The sequence below is a fragment of the Netta rufina genome (assembly GCF_964035555.1).
Source record: "Netta rufina genome assembly, chromosome: 6".
NCBI classification, from domain to species: Eukaryota; Metazoa; Chordata; class Aves; order Anseriformes; family Anatidae; genus Netta; species Netta rufina.
This window is the reverse complement of record NC_140129.1, coordinates 38,003,611-38,023,335: the sequence shown is the minus strand read 5'-3', so window position 1 is coordinate 38,023,335 and position 19,725 is coordinate 38,003,611. Positions and strand designations below refer to the sequence as shown.

The 19,725-nt window shown below is 42.5% G+C and overlaps 1 protein-coding gene across 10 annotated transcripts in view; it reads right to left on the bottom strand.

Annotated features, from left to right (window-relative positions):
- Positions 1 to 19,725, bottom strand: part of MBD5 (methyl-CpG binding domain protein 5) — a 129,107-nt gene that overhangs the window by 7,688 nt on the left and 101,694 nt on the right. For 7 of the 10 annotated variants that reach the window (XM_084289458.1, XM_084289461.1, XM_084289462.1 and 4 more), the window contains 4 exons: positions 12,414 to 13,442; positions 10,553 to 10,764; positions 7,576 to 8,784; positions 2,300 to 2,412 (listed from right to left, as the gene is read on the bottom strand). In XM_084289458.1, coding sequence (XP_084145584.1) covers positions 2,300 to 2,412; positions 7,576 to 8,784; positions 10,553 to 10,764; positions 12,414 to 13,442 — 2,563 coding nt within the window. The remainder of the gene's footprint in view (positions 1 to 2,299; positions 2,413 to 7,575; positions 8,785 to 10,552; positions 10,765 to 12,413; positions 13,443 to 19,725) is intronic. The other 3 variants (XM_084289465.1, XM_084289467.1, XM_084289459.1) reach the window with 3 other exon arrangements.

The window sequence follows — 19,725 nt, the reverse complement described above, 5'->3', positions numbered from 1 at the left end:
AGTTAAGAGCCATTTGGAAGTATTACAAACAGAGCTGAAGGTATGAATTGTAGTCTTAAGACACCGATGCTTTTTTTCCACTAGCTGCATTCCACCGTGAAGACGAGGACCTGCCCCTGAGTGAGTCAAAGTTTCAGCAGTGCCCATCGCCCAAACACCAGCTACTGCAGCCGAGCCACTGCGGCAACGAAGCAGAGACCCTGGCACCGGATAAACTCATGTCAGGTGTGATGTGTGATGCAAACCGACCTGCAAATGCCACAACTTCTGCCAAACTCCATTTAAAAGACTCTAGGAGTGGTTTCTTTCTCCTGTTAAAGAGCAGCACATCGCTTCTCCGAAATCCTCTCGTGGCCAACAGCTTTGGAGGCAGATTTAAACTCCTTCCCCCAGGAGCAGAGGACAACCTTTGTGCCAGCAGCATTCCTTTAATCCGTCCTGCTGGAGCCCACTGCAATTTCTCCCATCTGTATCCTCCAAACAAAGCACGACCGTGAGCTGAGCCAAATTTTTGGAAGTCCCCGAGCTCCGTCCTGCAGCGGGCAGGTCCCAGAGCTGGCGTGCAGCCACTGCTCGTGCTGTGAGGCCGTGCGAGCACACCCATGCCCTGCAGAGCCAGCAGGAGGGACGTCGCTGACCCATTTTGAGGGTCTGGATGCTAACCTTGCTCTGCTCAAGACACCGAACCTCTGCAGTGTTGGCCCATGCTCCTAAAACTAATTTCTCCTCAACCTCTTCACCTGCATCGTTGTATCACAGAAGTGCCCAACGCGATGTCAGTGCTGCTGCGTCAGTGGCACACTTATCCGTGTGGCAATGGAAACTAAGAGGAGCTGTATTCCATGTATAACTATTATATCTAATGCTTAATCCTCCAAAGTTTTGGACCCTTGTGCAACAGGATGCCACAAGGCCACGTATCACGGAGAAGACCATCAGGAGATAAGAGCTGCTTCAGATAAACTGGGAACAAACCACAGGTAAAAGGGAAGGGGCTACCCTCAGGTCCACAACAAAGGAGCAAACCACTTGAAATACGAGACACAGACAGGGAGAAATTGGGCAAAAACCTGTAAGGGCTGTAAAGGAACCCTAGGGCCAGGGGCACCCAGGGGCCCCAGACTGGAGCTGTTTCGCTATGCACAAGCCCCAACCCAGAACCAGCAGTGCCACAAGAAAGGGCACAGGGCTCCGTGCAGGTCTAAACCCCTGGGCTGCCAAATATACAACTGCAAGTCAGAAATTGGGAGGTTTTCTTTAACTGTATTGCCCCTTCCAGCCTCAGCAGCCCTTCAGATCAGCTGTCACCTCCTCGCGGCACTCACTGTGTCGGGGAGCAGAGCCAGCAGCCGGCTGCCCCGAGCCCTGCTCACCCTTCAGCTCCAGCACTTGGGGATGGTGAAAAAAAAAATACCGTGGCATTGTCTCAGTGGCATGAAAACTATTTCTGGTAAGCGCTGCGTGACGTGTAAATAGAGGAAAAGCCGACACCTTAAATGGAGCTGGAGACAAATAATTATTTAATTCCCTTCAGCCCGTGTTTCCTGCGCTGAGGACGAGCGGTGTGAGCGGGCAGGACGCTCACCCAGCTCAGTGCCTTCTCAGTGCAGGAGCAAGCACACAGCAGCGCCCCAGAGCGATCCCGAGCACAGCACCACCTCTGCTCTGCTGCCCTTTTACAGCCATCAAGGTTTGATTTCTCCTCACGCCAGCCTCGTTTTGTCTCTGCTTTCTGTTTCACGTCCTACTGCTCAGTGTCTCACAGGCTTTCCATCCCTGCACCTTGGTAAATGAAGGCTAAAAGGCTCGGTAACACCAGGCAGCACAGAGGGTGTGAGGGAAGCCCGGCACCGAGCCGCTGTCTGGATACCCACAGCCAGACTTCACGAGGGCTGCAAAGCTTCTTGGCAATGGGAAATAAAATTAGTCAGAATAAACCTGTGCTCTGCCTGCAGCTGCAGCTGACAGAGGGAGAGGGGAGAGATAAGAAGGGCAGATCGTGTTAAAAAGCGCATTTGGCCAGAAGAGTTTTGATGTAATAACTTTTTTTTTTTGCCGTAAATTAGAATCCCACACATGAAAGCTCAAACAAGCAGGCTGACATTTTACAAAGGCTACTGTAAATATCAGAAGATGCAATAAAAATGCAGATATCAAAGATCTCGGGTGATTACCATAACCAACACAAGGAGTTCAGAAAATTAACTTTTCTGTTTGGCAGATCCGCCAGGGTCCCCAAAACGGGAGGCTCTGGAAGCAACAGAACAACATTATTCATCGTGAAGGAGCGCTCACTTACTTTCTGTTCCTTTTCCTGGCGCGGTTGTAAGCTTCTAGACCTTCTGTTAGTGTCTTCAACTTCTCTGGCTCCACCTGAGTGAAGGTATGAACACCAAACCACATTACCCAGACCTGCAATTATCAAACACCGCTTTTACTGTACTAGACATGCATTATTAAGGAGCCGAATTTTCAGCGCATCCGCAAGACACCGACCTTCCCAGCAAAGAAATGAAGGTATAGCTCCACACACCCCCTCATACACATATCCACACGCTGTAATTTCTCTACATATCCACACCATTAACAGCAATACAAAAACAGAAGGAAAACAGTATTTTAGAACCCGTTTTTTTTTGTATTATTGAGGTAAATGCTGTTGTCTCGCATCCCGTACTCCCATTTCACCAATATATGGGATGTCTCTGAGACTACGTGGCACAGCGAGGTGCCTGACACACATCCTGCAGCTTTTACAGGTGCCATCGACACCAACACGTTTAACATCACCTCGCCTTCTGCCCGCAGTACGTACGGCCCCAGCTCGGCAGCGCTGCTGATGGCACGGCCAAACCCCGTCCTGGCTCCGAGGAGCTCAAAGACCTTACAAAGATTGGGGTGGGAGAGGGCAGGAGGAACACACCCGACTTATGCAGTAGGAAATTACGACTTTCAGCTACTGCTTGCTTTAACCAGCTAATTTATCCATCCTCAGAAAGGGCTTTTATTTTTTTTTAATTCATTTATTTATTGCTAAGCACAAGTTTTAGTGATCTGCTGAGTCAGGACCGAATGTGAGCACGTGCTGAACAGGGCTGCCGAGCTGGTCCTTGGAGTACTTTCACTGGAAATTTCGGTTCTCTTGAGATCACCCAGAATTGCAATGTTTTAAGCGAGCTGTCCGTAGACCACAGCACCTGATCACGGGCACCACCAGTTAGTGCCAGAGCAAACACCACAAACACAGAGGCAATGATTATATCATCTGTAGGATCCTATCCTCTGCCTTCACAATACAATATCCCACTTAACTCTGCATATTATTTTGATTTGGTTCACAGTCGTTTCTGCTTGTAAAACCACAAAAATACGTTAAAAATACATCACTTTCAAGAAAATGACCTGATAAATTCCATTTTTGTCAGTAGCGTTATGTTTTGCTTGCCTTATTTGCATAAGCTAACAAGAACCTTATACAGCATTTGTTTCATTAAAAAGTACAGCTTGTATTTTGACACAAAGAAAATTAAATCCGTAAATACAAATTTATTAAGCGTGCCTACACACAATCCTAAAAATAAATTCGAATGCAACTTCCAACTAAAGCCAACCTTTCGATGAATAAATAATTTATATTCACAACAAAACTGATTTTTGGACGTGACGATCTGAAGTTAATGAGCAACAGGCAGGTTGTCAAAATCCCTCGACACAATGCCAAATGTAACAAACACACGGTTAGACCAAATTTCACATCTTGAACTCCTGCATCTGAGAACGAAGTTGGGAACTACTGCAGCTTCAGGAACTTAAGAGACGAGTCATTACTGCTGAAATCTGCACGCAGGGAGGCAAGGTTTCTGCTTTCATGGAAAATATGCAATTCTGCTACAGGCTGCAGCACCGCTCCCTTCGAACTACGCGCACTGGTAATGCCAGGCTGCGAACACTTCACACAATTCCTTTCCCAATCAGATTTTGTAATAATACAAATGTATACAGGTGAAATGCAATCGACTGAGAAGCTGCAGAGCTGTGAAGGATGCACAGAGGAGGCACAGGAGCTGCATGAGGCGAAGGGCCCGGCCGTAGCAGTGGATGCAGCTTCCCCATCTGCGATACGCTAACACTCAAACCCACAGCCTACAGTGCCTCTGAAAACTGCTACAGAAAAAGCTTACATTTTTCAAACTGAGCAGAATTTAATGGTAGAAACGTAATCATCCCAATTCTTTAAAGCTGAACCTTTGCTTTGTGGCGATGCTGCCGGGAGCACTCCACTGGCACTGCATCCATACAAAGGAGGAACAAACTTTTGCAGAGTGTTGCACGTGTCTGCCCTCAGGTGCAAAGGAAAGTTACAGGGTAAACTACTTTTGCAAACAGTACCACATTTGGGTAACAAGTGACTTATGTTATAAAAAGGATCAATATCTTCATTACAGGAATTGTGTGATGGTAGAGCAGCCAAGAAACCCAAACCTGCTAGCACTTGTTTGAAGTAGTGCCAAGTTAAAGTAACATGGAATTGGGAGCAAGTATAACAATAGGTTGGGATTAATCGTATCATATCCCCTCATTTACAAAACCCCCTTACAACAGTGATACACACAGACTGGATTTTCAGGACTCTGATAAACCACACCTATTCTTATCTCTAGGACGAGAGGAGCTCAGTTTCCTCAAGCAATTATTTATACAGGCTTGGTAAGAGTGCAGTGTTTTATGCCACTCTACAAAAAAAAAAAAACATCCAGAAGCCAAATTATCATGAAACAGCAAAAACTGGTTTTCCTATTGTAATTTTTTTAGCATCAAGTACTAATTAGGTGTAAAATCTGAAAGAAATCAACTTGTGCTACCACAGACAGGAGGCTGACTGCTAGCACGGCTGCCTGGCAGGAACTGCCGGATAATTACTGCAACTACAAAACAAGGTGCCCAAATTCTGCTTTTATGCCGTTTTACATAAATCTATTGCAGCAAAAAGCAAAATTTCCCCCCAGAGAAATCAGCAGCACCTTCCCAGTGAGACAGGAGCCGGCTCAGAAGCACAGACAGGTGGAGCTGCTGCTCCTGCTGCCCCGGGGGCTGGCTACCGAAGGCAGCTCTCACCAACGTGCCGTGCCAGCTGCTCGACACATAGAAGTATTACTGCATTTAACACCCAAATTCTTAATGGAAATAAACACCAAATTAATGTGCGATACAGTGAACAGAGAGCATACAAGGTACAGTGAAATACCAGATCACAGCTGAAGCGATGTTACACGTAGGAAGTTAACATCTGATTATACAAATATGTCACAAGATGTTCTAAGAAAGCTCCTCAGAAAATCAAGTTTCCAGAACTGCTGCTCATGGATTACAACCTTTGGGGATTTTCTGGAGTGCAGGCTTTCTGGAGACCTTTTGGTTTTCAAGGATTTTTGGTTTTCCTTTCTATTGCAGACCAGGCTGTCCAAACACCTGAAGGACGTGGCTGTGCGACACGTTACAGGAACGTTTGACCAGGTGCACAGCCTGCCACTGTGCACGCCAGTTCCTGCCTGCTTTAGGCTAGAAACACCACTGTGATACAGCCCGTGCACGGTTTCAAACTGCTTCTCACCTCGTTCCCATTTCCCAGCATCACATAATTCAGCCTGAAATCCTGACCTCTGAAAGGTCACTCGCTCTGTACTGCTTGGTGGTGAGCATCAGCCACACACACATATAAATATATAAATAAATATATAAATATGTAAATTCATGTATAGAACAACCATGAAATGGGACAGCCTTCTGAAGGGAGGGGATCTGTTACACGGGACTTCCTGACGAAGAACTTGGAAGTCTCTCCTGCTGCCTCGGCAGTACTGCATCCGGAGCAGTTCCTTGGTCGAGAAGGGATCCGTAGGTTGCTTTCCTGTTGTTTGTGCTTCAGTATACAATAAAATCTATGCCATTAAACGTGATGTTACACATTGTGTTTAGATATTGTACAAAAGAGACAGAAATAAAGAAAGGGGGTTTGCACAAAAGCAACCACACGTTCTGGTAAACACAAACTGGGAGTAAAGTTTAAAACAATTGCTGTGGAATGCAAATGAAAAAAATCACCTCTTTAAAAAGTTAAAAAAAAAAACTCTTAAAATGTATCAGAACAATCTTATAAATATGGGTTTGCAATTAAATTTGTGAAGTTAACACAAATACATGCTTGGAAGACGTATGCAGTACAAGCACCGTGTTCATAAGTCAGATGGGACCTTGACATTATTCACCTCCTGATTTTTCCAGTTTAATCCTTTACTGTTTGTTACTCATTTGCCTACAGTTTTAAAAGTGATATGTACCTTGGGAAGCTAATCTTTATAAGGAACGAGCTCTTCAGCATGCAAGTGCTGTTATTAAAGCACGGTGACTTCTCCAAAGTAAATACTTCTGTTCAGAGTACTCGAACGGGAGCTCCCTGAAACCACTGAGGCTACGGAGATCAAGGAAGAAGCCTTGAGAGAGAGACTGAAGTTCTCTTGAACTGGGGTTGAAACCATTCCAGCCAAACAACGCCCCAGATATTTATACCACCAATTCATCAAAGACCTGACTGTTTGAGCAAATGATGTTTGCACATCAACCTCAGATAACTCCACGACCAAGTGCAGGAAGAGCAGCACTGGGTACAACGCGGAGATACCAGCTCTGGATCGAGGCATCCCTGAGCTGTGCACTGCTGGGACCCAGAGCACCCCTCAACATTTCTGGGCATTGGCTCTTGGGCACTTCATGGGTAAAGGAACCCTTTGGTCCAACCTGCTATGGATACTCTTACATTTTTATGACTGTTGTCATCTGCTAGTCGGGAGTATAGGAAAAAGATGTAATTTTTAAGCGGTTTGACTTCTTCATGACAAAGGTAAAATGATGCTTTGCTAGGTTTTGGCTTTCTACTTACGTATTTTTAAAATTGGCGTTTTTTAAAATAGCACTTTGAAAACATTTACATGTAGAAGATGTGAAATAGTTTATGAAAACTACAAAAATATAATGTTACACACTTAGTGGAGACTAGAATTTAAAATAGTTATCATACATTCTCTGACAAACATACCGTTAGCATTAAAAACCCTGCACTTTAGGACAAACGAGCAAATTGGAGCGCTTTCTTCACTATTATAAGATGTTCTAGACCTCTTTTCATGGCGAAATGCAGGTACCCAAGCATTGTATGTGACAGTCAGCACCATTTTACTTATTACACACTCCTCAATCTGATTAGATCAGTTTTCCTTTTTGCAGTTTTCACCACTTTTTGAAGTCTCCACATGCCTTACACATCATACCAGTTTCTTTGGACACAACACCTTTAAGTTCACCTAAATACACACTGTGAGTTTAACAATTCTGGGGATGAATTCCATTCTGCAAGCTGTAGCATGGAGGGAAAAAAAGCAATTTGTACTATTAAAATACCAGACAAGTTAAAAAAATAAAGGACCAAGATAAAGCATTGATACGTTATGGTTTGTATAAGCATATGTACACGTGTATATAAGAAGAGAGATAGATATGTGCATATATATATAAATATACCTTCCCCTCCTCAGCGTTTTGTTGACATGAATTGTGAACTTCTTCTTCTCTTACTAGTTTTCCAGGCCATGAAGTCAGTCCTTTGATTTGGCCCCAGACCAAGTCGCCAACATTAAACGTCCTCGGCCTGTAATGTATCAGCTCGTTTGAAGAAGGGGAATCTGGATTCCTTAGGTCATCTTCACTACTGATGCTTTTAGCATCTGAAGGGCTAGGCACACACCCATTAATGCTTTTGGCATTAAAATCTCCATTGTAATGGATATAGTCTTTAACTAATGAACTTTCCAAGCTATTTGAGGAACTTGGAGATTGCTCTTCCAGAATCAGGTCTTGTTTAGAAGTGTTCAGCAACTCCCCAAATCCTCTGTTCTGCTGAGGCCTATTTCCATTTATGTGTGCACATCGTTCCACAGTGTTCTCCAGTCTTTCCTTAAAACTCATCATAGTTCTTTTGTAATTGTTATACCTGAAATTCTCCTCCAACATTTTATCACTTTGACAGTTTCGCTGTGATAGCAGTATCTGATGCTGCTCGCCTTGTAATAATGGCAGTGTGGAGATGTTATTGGGCCTTTCGTGACAAGGACTGCTATGGATATGTGCAGAGTGGTCTAGAAACTCATCACATTTCCATCTGTTTATCTCACTGACAGGACTTTGCTCCCCTTCCCACTGTTTTTTGGGTGTGTTACAACTCGTTGATTTGTAATATTCATACCCATCCCCTTCACTTGAATTTTTACCATGCTCTGAGTTCTTCAGTATTCGTGTTCCTCTAGTGTTCCTTATCCTACCTTCGTGATCAGAAACAGCAATGTTTCTTCCATGGATTACTGCACTGACAGCACTAGAAAGATTTAATGGGTCACCAATTGAGGCTGTGAAGGCACTCATGGCACTCAAAGCTGGAATGGGACTCATTTGTGTTGTACTGCTTACGGCAGTGGTGATTACTACTTGCATTCCCTTGCTTGCAGCATCTACAACTGCTTTGTAGATGGCGTCCACTGATGTATCACCCTGAGCAGCGACGTTGAGGTTATCCTTTGCCTGTTGTCCAAGAGATGGTTCAGTTCTTTGCTGCAAATCACAAGATGTTTCTTGGAAAGGAGGAAGCATAGTGTTGGAGCTCTCGGGAACTGGTGCCATTCCCATCTGAGTGATCATCCTTTTGTTTAGGACAGCAGCATCTTCCTGCATTCTCACCTGAAAAAAAAGGGAGAGGAAAAGATGGAAATTGCTATTCTGCTTAAAACTCCACTTTAATAGAAAACTTTGCTTCAGTAGAAAATCAGGATAGTGGCCAGGGGTTATGTTACAGTATATAAACGATTTTACTTTGGTTATACATCAGTTATGGAGCTTAAAGCTGGATAAACTTGATAGAAAAAAATAAGTTAAAAATTGATAGGAAAGTAAAGCCATCAGCTGTTACGACTTTACCTCATGGTTCAGAAGGAATGCCTTGCATGCAATGACACAACCTAGCAGGTTCTGCTCAGACTACATTTTTATCTCCTCTTTCACAGGTTCTTTTTTTTTCCCGAGGTTCCCTCTTCTGAAGTACAGCACCCGCCTTTTTTCTCTGAAACTCTAACCAACTCCATCAAGTATTCCAATATTTCTCGTCAACTATTCTTTTTTATTCCTTCTCAGACCCCCAGTTTTTCTTCCTTCCTCCCAACCAACTGTTCCTCTAGGCTCCTTACAGGTTCCTCTTTCAGTCTGGAAAGTAGGCCATCGCTGTCCTTTTGCAATTGGCCAGCATTTCTATTTTCTCCCTTTCGTTTATGTGCTTCTCTCATGGGATCTCTTTTTACTTCAGTCCCTTGTAAACCATGTCTGCATCCCTTTGCATTGCAGCTGTAATGTCAGGAGCTGCCACAGTAAACTGTAACCTTAAGATTAAAGTAACTGTGCTTTTTGTATTTCCTGTCACATACGTAGGCAGTGAAGACGACATCAATAATAGTGCTTTAATAAAAAACAGTAACAAACAAGGGCAAAATATTTCCCAAAGCTCCTTTAAATACTCACCATTACTATTTATATAACCGAGAAACTGAACCAAAAAATACTGAGATAAAGCTACCAGAATTCATACAAAAACAAAGGGAGGTAACAGGCAGCTGGAGGACTGTGATTTTGCAGTAGCAGTGAAATGCCTACACTGAGAAAATGACACGTCTTCTTTTTCCTTCTTAAAGGGTAAAAGCACTCGCTGGCGCTATGCACGCTTCCGTCTTCACATCTTGAGCTCTGCAGCAACCACAGTAATGCTGAATAATAATACACATGCTGTAACTCTGCTTTATTACCTGTTTTGGTTGCTATGCTTCCTGTCAGTTTGCTAGTTTAACAGTTCAGGTTGCATTACGAAGAACTATTAGGTGAATAGCATGAAGGTACCATTTTTTGCACAGTTTGCCACTGCATATGCATTCTAATCCCTGCTTTCTTCAATTTATACAAATCTGCATCAGTTACCTCTCCCATTCAATTCCACTGGGAATATAAGAAGGATCTGTGCCATAGTCACCTATAATCATTTATTAAGTTTCTAATTACTATAAAAAGGTATCAACATTTCCTTCTAACCATTGATTCTTTGAGTGGTCTAAAAGGGAATTTAGGATATTTTTTTTCAGAATGGAAAACAGTTTTGCCAAAAATGTGCAGTACTTATCAGAATGCACATAGCCTGATTTTTTCCAATACACAGAGCACAGCTGTTTCCGAAGATACTATACCCAATTTCTAAGGAAGAAGGTATCAAGTTTCAGTAACAAATGTTACTGATTTGCAAAATCCAAAAACTCCTGAAAGAGGCAAGCAGCTGTATATATCATATTGTCTTAATCACTCAGAAAAAAAAAAAACAAAAAACAAAAAAAGCGCCAAACTATGGAGGATATAACTTTACCTACTTAGAGTTGCACATTTGTTTGAATATTGATTTAATTTTGCTTTCTACCTGGAAATTCTGGAACAGACATGCCATGGGGTTTGGGTTGTTAGCCGGGCCAGGAATTGGGGGCTGGCCTTGAAAGCCCTGCATGTTCTGATACCCCTGGAGAAGGTGCTGTTGCTGCTGATTTGAAGGAAACATCTGATTGTTGTTTAATAGCGACTGGAGATGACTCAGTTGATGGTTATTCAAAGTAGTGTTTATAGATGACATGTCACCTGTAATTCAAACACAGGGAAACAGAAGTCAGTACAGTTTTCAACAGTCAGGAGGAATTTTCCTTGACTCAAATTTCAACTGACTGCTAAGCAAATGCCTCTGTAAAACAACACTTTTCCCCTTCAATCTTCTACGGAATCGTCCTCAAGGCATGTGGCTCCTAATCTTTGTTCCTTTCTTTCTTCAGCACTGCTTCTTTTGCACGTCACATCTATCTGGACTCTTTCTAAAGGTTTCTGACACGACTGTCTCTGCCTTTGGAACGGTACACGGCCAAGTATGGCAGAGTGAGCTGCTATCATATCCCTGCCTTGGAATCTTACTCTTAGTTTCCAAGGAGTGACTGCTTCAAACAGTACTTCAAACAGAGGGAGGAGGGGGAGAAAGAGAGAGAAAAAGAGAAAATAATTTAAAAAAAAACAACAAAACTTGTTTTTCATTAACTACGACAAAATAATGTGATCTAACTGCACGTGAGCAAAGGCTTTTTGGATCATGAACGTGTTAGTCCACACTCCACACATTTTTTCGTTTTTTAGTATTCTAGAGATGCAATTGTATGAACATTTTCCATAATATGAAAATCTCACCAAACATGAAAACTCTAGTTCTAGTAAAATAAGCATGCTGTTGAACCTGACTTTGTGATATAAAAAAGCTTAAAAATGTATCAATTTCCAAGTTTGTTTTAATACAAAGTTCATGTTTTTCTTAAAATTTGCATTTGCAGAGTCATTGGTTATCGATTTTACATTAAAAATGTCAAGTAGGATTGAGTTCACGGTAGCCATTTAGTAGGGAGGTAAGAGGTATTAAGCAAAACACTTATCAGCTCTACCATTATTATTCCCTCTTCCTTCTGTAGGAGGAATCATTGGCTTATGTGGTCCAAAAATCAGAGGAGTGCTGGTTATATTACACATTCTGGGTAAAGTTCATCAAAAGACACAGGAGAAAAACTTGTATTTAACAGCTTTTTATCATTCATTATGGGATGCAGGTGCTTGTTAGTGAGATATACCCAAGACACAGTTAAAAAAAAAAAAAAAAAAAAGAAAAACAGAGCAATGAGAAAATACAAATACACAACAAAGGGCTCAAAGGGCAACCTTCCTCTTTGAACTTGCGCAAGGACTTGCTTTGAGTGCTTTATGTATTACTTTACAGGGAGTCTGCTTTCTGATGGTTTTGGCACTTTTGATTCATTTGGAAAAATGCACTTGGCCACTTTTCATCTACTGCACAGCTACTCGTACTAACCCTGTGATGCCACATGCACTTGAAATGAAACAGTGCATCCCAGAGATGCATCGAGGCTTTTATTACTTGAAAAATGAAACGAGTCCAATCACTTAGAGAATTTTAAGGCGTGTACAGTAGGTCTAGGTGGCATCAGAATTAAGAATGGAATATGAAGTAATTTCCAAAACCAGTGTGAAGTATTATTGAATTAAACTAGAATGTGTAGTTAAAATGTCTTGCAGTAACAGTTATGTTTTCTCAATAAACAAGCTGTAACATACAAAAGCCTTATTACAAAAATTATGATAAAGTGTCACCTTTAGAAACTAGAATCAGAAATTCCCCCTCCCCAACCCTCTTCCTTTTATTTTTTTTCCTTTTATATCTGTGAAGAAATTGAACTTACCAAGCAGACCTGTCCCCAGTAGAGGGTTAAGTAGCTGTGGCACCACAGAGTTATTGTTGAGTTTAGCTGGACCAGATGTATTCCCAGCATTATTAGATATGTTCAGCAATGTTTCTGCCATTGACACCACTGCTGTCCCACCACCCAGGGTTGAGACAGACAGTGCTGCCACTGCTGATGATGTAGTGGTTGTGGTAGTGGTTGCCTGGGAGGAGGTGGCTATGGAAACCTCTGGATGATTAGCGGTGTTGCCCGATGCAGAGTTCAGGACACCTCCCACCAGCTGGGGATTCAAGGCCATTAATGCTGAGGCCCCAGAGACAGCTGGGAGGAGCAGGGGGTTGGAAGTAGTGTCAGTGCCTGAAAAGCTTGGTATAGGGTTCCCCAGGGGGTTGCTTAAAAGGGTCTCAACCCTGTTGCTTTCTGACTGATTGCTTGGCAAATGGTCAGGTGGGGCTGTCATCTGGGTTACTGAGGGCAAAGGGTTATTTTGCTGTTGCAGCAAATCTGAGATGGTCAGATTGAAAGATGGTAGGGGAAGCATGGCAGCTGCTTGGGCTTGGTTCTGGAGGAGGGTTGCTAGAAGCTGAAAATGAACAGGTTGCAATACCTGCCCGTCCACGTCACTGGAGAGAAAAGCTAAAGCAGCATTTACATTCGGGTTGAGAAAACCTAAAGGGTTGAGGTTGACCTCAGACTTGCCTTCTCCTGCTGAAGGCTGCAGTATATTTAATAGATTCTGGTTTAGGAGATGTTGCTGATTCACTGGCAAAGAGATAGGTAGAGAACTGAGGAGGTTTTGATTCAAAGAATGTGGAAGATTGTTGTTTGAAGAGCTGTTCTGCGGGAAATGAAGCGAGTGTTCGTGGCCAGCGAAAGGGAAATCGCTCCCGATGGGCAGCTGGCTCTGAAGTGGGTTTCCAGCTGCAGTAGTGACTATAACACCGTCCTGAAGAACAGATGTTGTCTTTGTGATGGCAGGTTGGCTGGTGCCAGCTATGGCTATTGATGATGACGGTCCTGAACCCCCTGCAATGCGAAAGAACAAAAATATTAATAGCATGCAGCCTGCTGGGAGACAGTCAGCCAAGATACAAAGCAGCTGGGTCAGTCCAAACCAGCAGCGTTTGATACCCACACACACGAAAGAAAATGCTTTCAGCATCCAAACTTGATTTTTTTTTTTCTTTTTCTTTTTAAATCTGAAGGAATCTGCCATCCACTACTTCAGATACTCCAGGCTGTGCCACATCTCATCAGAAATTCTCGGACTATACACTTGTACTTCCCTTCAATTTTTTTCAGTGGGGTTTCATTCATTACATATTTTGATAAGTGTAAAACTAAAAGCAACTGCAACTTCATTTACTTTGTCACGGACCAATAGTAAATTAACTACTAGGATGAAAGATCAACGCAAGGTATGAATGATGATGCTCTGTGAAAAGTGAGAGTAAACTCTAAATGCAGATGTGAAAGTGATGCTCTTCTTTTTCCAGCTGTATTCCATTAATGGGGTTTTGGATAATTATTACCTAAAGCATTATTTTGGACTCCTAAGGAAAAAAAGGCAATGATTATAATTAACAATGTACAAAGAAAAAAATGTAAATAATTGGGTTGGTCTAGCCATATCCATCACTTGGCATGAAAAGAAAGATGGACTGGTAGATTTGTGATGAGGGAAGAGGGAAAGAACAATAAAGTTTGTTTGGGTATCTCTGTACCCCTTCACCACAGCTGAAGTATAGAGTACATTACTCATTGTCTTTTACTTAAGGCAGGGTGGTCACGCATAGGAAACATACAGGAGGAGGAGTCTTGGAGAATTAAAGGCAGTGAAATTACCTTGAAGTACACCTTTCTACTTGATTCACTGGAGAACAAACAGTAAGAACATGTACTGAAATTATATAATGCACATATAATAAATATAAAGGTATTAAACTGTGGTTTTGCTGCAACAAAATTATTTTCTATTCTTAATTGCCCTGCAAACATAGCTGACAAAGTAGAGGCCAAAGGTGCTGATTATCAGAAAGCACCAATTATAATTTTTCTAAGCAAATACCATTTGAAAGGGGATCTGTAAGTACGCATTTAACCGGCAGGAGCAGAATCCCATCTTTACATCACTTTTAACTTAAAACACCGTTTTCAAGGACCGCAACATATCGACAGCTCAAAAAGGTACAAAATGAGCACAGTTCATGAATGACTGCACTAAGCTCAGGAGGAGAAAGCCCATACGCTCTCTTGCAGGTGCAATTATCATATTTCTAGACAGAAGGAAAACAATAAATTAATGACAGGTGAAGTAAGAACAAATTGTAATCATAAAGCACAGGTTATCGCATTCTGTTGAGAGGAGAAATACGTTAGAGCAACACAACCAGTTTTGTGACAAGCACATTTCTCCAGGCAGCAGTTTGGAACAAAAAATGCATAAGCATTTGGGGGAAGAAACAAACCATGCACTGAAAATATATATCCCACTGGGGTCCCACTTACGGCTCTGGGTTTAAAATTTCAGATTAGGCAGGAATGGCACACGCTCTGTCTTGACACAATGGGAATCAGCAAATGCCTCATAAATACCCGAGAAAACAGCACCCACACCCTCCCCTTCTAGCTTGGAAACACAGACTCCCAAATCACGGACACCCTCCCAAGAAAAGTCAGTGAAGAGCTGCTAATAAGGGAAGCTGATCAGATGTTATTTGAAACTGTGATGAAGACACTAACAGCAAACATCTTGGTACAGAAGGAGAAAAGCTACCGCTATGGCTCATGACTGTGTTTTCTGCCCATGTGTGTGTCCTGCTGCCTACCTACTCCTGGATACAAGCAGCCCCTGGCAATGTCTCCAGCAGGGAACGTAACAGCAAAAGGAAGATTCTTCCAGGCACATCTTTCTTTTTTTACCCAAGGGTTTTGCTTTACGTTGCTACTATAGTAAAGAAGCTCACAGCAAAGACTTCATCCAGCTGAGAAGCGTAACTCAGAATTCATTTCAGCGTGCAGTACTATTTATTTTTAACACACAACCATCAACTCTGGCTACTCAAATTCAACGAGGCAAATTCCAGAGAACCTACACTAAAACACGCCGCCTATTTTCCATTTTTTTTTACCAACCTCCAAAATATTTTGAAATACAATTTTAGATACGTTGCATAAAAATCTTTACGATCCTTGTGGCTAAAAGCAAATTCTTTGTGTTTCACTGGAGAAAAGAAAAAGCTCTCAGTTAAAATAGCTCCAAACTCTCCGTACAGCTCGTGATGGCTCGGCACGCTGCACAGACCAGCGCCATGCAGCAGCCAGCACACACGGGTCTTAGGAGAGGGCAAGGCACCGGGGGAAACCCTTCTGGCTTACAAAAAGCTTTTTGTTTTCTTATATCAGTATTCAGAATGGAAGGGAACCATTCTGTTTATGGTGCCCCCATGAATACAACCCCCAATTTTTGTATTTTCAATCGGACCCAAGCTCTATGTCTGATTTATGATCCTATTTGCCATTCTACTCAAGGAAGCGATCACACCAAAGACTATCTGCTACGAAGCAAACCTCAAACCTGTATGACTGCTGCTCTAGGATTTTGTTGAACACCGATCTGCTTCTTATCCCCCATCAGACTTTACTTCTGGAGATCCAACCTGAGAGCTCTGGAGTGCATTCAACACTTGCTCTTTCTGCATATTAATCAGGCGATTAATTGCTACTGGGAAAAAATATCTTGATGGATTCTGATCAGAAGAGAGAAAATGTGCACATATTTCAGCCTAGATGTGTAAAGTTCAGAAGTTGAAGAGGTGACGAGCAGCAAGAGCTCAGCAGAAGAAAAGCCCGAGACAAACGCAGGCTTGCAACTCTTGCAGGCACAGAGCTCTGCCAAAAGTTCTTTTGCCTGCTGTTGAGGAAAGGGAACTGTCTTTGTCATGCAACGAGAAGAAGAAATATCCAGAGTGCCAAAAAATAAATAAATATTAATCCATTCATCCCTTAAAAAGTGAAATAAATGTTTTGGGAATAAATAGATGGAAATTGAATAGGATACACTTTTAAAAATTATTCCTTCGTGGGCTACAGGGTTTTATTTATGTGCATTTTTGTTTTGTTTTCTTTTGAAATAATGTTTATTTCCCTTTGTGGATTTTATCTATTACTTTTTTCGAAGTATTGCCTGACAGGTAGTCTTAAGCAGATGCGATATGTTATGAAATCAATTAGCATTCAAGGAGATTCACTGCCTGCCCACTTACAGACATTACAACAGAAGATATTTATCATTCCTGTATCAGCATTATTTTACCAGGAAAAGAGAGGAACCTCTATGCACACATGATGCTTTTGGGATGGTACGACACAGTCAGAGGTCTGCCTAGTTTTGAATCCTGCTTTTTAAACAAGTCTAAGATTTAACATCAATAAAAGTTGGACAGCAAGCCTCAATGGCTGTGCTCAGAAAGGGAAGTTGGGGCATGAACCATGGGTATCAAACTGAAAGAGTCAAAACCACTCGAGTATTCCTGCAGTGGGTGAAGAATTGTGTCTGTACAAAATTATCTAGGAGCAGTAACGACTGTGAATAACGCTCCTTACAAATCAGACAACTCAAGCCGAAAGCAAATAGGCACAGTCTTCATAGATACTACAAGTACTTCTACCAAATCAAAGAGTGTTCATTCTATGTGCATTTTTCTAATTGCAATTAAAGTAAATTATTAAGAAAATGACAAGACAAAGAATATTTTACGAAATATTCCTCCATAAGAAACTATCCATCAGGTATTGCAATGCTTCAGTAGTTACGGTCCATTGCTGAAATTTGTGAAATGAAAATACTGGATAAGAGAGGTGTCTTAGGTAGTCTGGAAACCATAAGTGCTCAAAAACGGTTAATGAGGGACTTGCTCATTAGACATTCACATTTAAAACATTTTAAGAGTTGAAAACAAACAACTGTTTTTCACGCTACTTTGCCGGTTCTTCCATTTCTACATATTTAATAAAAACGCAGCCAGCTTTGTTTTAAATGTAAATCTTCTTTCTAGCTTTTTTAATTTAACAAGCGTCAAGTTTTTGAAACCCTCATCAGAAGCTCCCGGGCACCTCCCTGGTCATGGGAGCTTTTAGCAGGAAGCCTCCTCCCGCTCCTAGGGCCAAACTCAGAAGCAGCGGCAGAAGAAATCCCTAAGATTTTCAGAAAGATCCTGCCAGAGCGGGGAGAGGAAAGTTTCACTGCATCCTTTACGCTGAGATTACAAAGGTGTGGAAGCACAAAACATCACCAGCGCTGGAATTACTGTAACTGGGATCCTGGAGCATTTGTGCAGCTCTCCCTGCACAGGGCCACCCATCCCACAAGGCCTCCAGAAGCCCCCACCATCGGGGTATGAAGCAAGGATTACTCTCAGCTTACAGACACAAGCACACAGTTTCCCTAAGCGGCAATATTTCTAAATCTGCAATTTTAGGAGGCTCAGCTTTTGGAGAACTCTGCCAGCTGCTGGAAGCGGTGTGAGCTCATGGGCCTTCAGCGTTCAGCACAGCACGTTCCTGCTGCACCTCCACCTTCCACCACTTACCGATAAACACAGGACCAGCAGCTATACGTTTTTATAATTACATTCTCTGTATTCTTTCGGAATGGAAAACATTTCAGATATTTATCTGCTATCACGCTCGCTCGAGTGCTTTCAGTTCCGAAGAAACCGTAATTCAGCAGCTAGCCGCAACCCACTGCCAGGTGATTTCCTTATCAAACTGCGTGCTCCTGCAGACCACGGAGAAATAACAAACTGATAAATAAAATGTTTGGCCCAGTTAAAGCCAGGACTGGCCTGGTAAGGTCCAGTACCTTGCCCCAACAGAAGGCACTTGCTGCCCACCATGCATGCAGGACCCCAGCTCGCAGCCTTGGCACCTCCTGAAAAGCCAGGGCAGAAAGCCCAACCCAGGTTCTAGGACAACAGAAATGCTTAAAATTAGGTAATTAAATACTTGACTGAATTTCAATCTCGGTTCTTCTCCTTGTCCCCAGCTGTTCTGACTTCTCTTCTACGCTGTACCTTCACTGCTGTTTTTGAAGCGACTGGGGGAAAGTCACCTTACCCGCCTAGCATTTTGGTTTTTTAATTTTCTTCAAATTCGGGAAACTGGAAGTGCAATAAAAAGCATTATTTTCCTGCCACAGTGCCCTCTCCACATCTTGAGTTGCCCACTGGCTCTGGTTAATATTTTCAGAAGGCACGGAGAACCAAGTAGGTATGGGAAATCTCACATTTTTTTTCTCCACAATCACGTCTTTAACAAAGTAGGACTTTCTGCACTATTAGTATTAGTTTTGCAAGTACCTGCATTGTTATCAATATAAGTTCTCAGAAAAATGTATGCTGGTTAAAACAATAACGAGGCAGGAGCCTGGTTAGCAAAGAGCGCGAATTATGGCAAATTCAAATTTAAAAAACCAAAACCCCACAGGAGGAGCCTGAGCTGTGTCTGAGCAAGCTCCGTGCTCTGCTGTAAGCCTCCTGGTAGCAAGGCTGTTTATGCCAGAGAAATGAAAATCCCCCGTTAACAATCACAGGTACCTAATGCCATCACCGATGCCTATTAAGTCGGTAATTCCTGCATGTTCAGAGCACGAGAGCTGTTTTGTGCACAAGACCTCTATCAAGAGTTAAAAGCAGCACACAAATTGGAACCGGCATTTCGATGGCAGGGGAGGGAGCAGCCTTGATCTGCCTCACGTTATCATACCTGGAAATCCCATTCTCCATGTAGAAGATTTTCTTTACAGTTTGTATTTGAAAAGGAAAATAATCACAATTTTTCTGCCCAAAAACAGTAAGAGGGGAACCTGGGGTAGAATATGGAGAAGTCATGCCAGCCTGCAAACAGCAGCGATCCCTTACAACGCTATTTCCCTGCCTTCCCCCGCCCACCAAGGAAAGTCTGAAATGCTTATACAAGCACCCAAACCCCAAAGCAATAGAACAATTCAATTGGCTTTCCAATTAGCAGAGTGGCTGCTTGGCATCCTGTCCAGGGCTTATTTGAGTTTCACAAGATGCTCTGCTCAGCCACGAGCCCCGTAAAGGATGCCAGCCAGCCACTCTTCTCAATTTGAAGTTAAAAAGCTGATTTTATAGTTCCATAATACATGGAGGTGATATTGGGGAGCAAATCCAGAGGCTCACGTGTAAGACTGTGCTGCTTTGTACACCTTTAAGGTGACATATTCTAAAATAAACCCTCTCTCCATACTCTTTGTACCACAGATCTGTGTTTTTCATGTAGATTA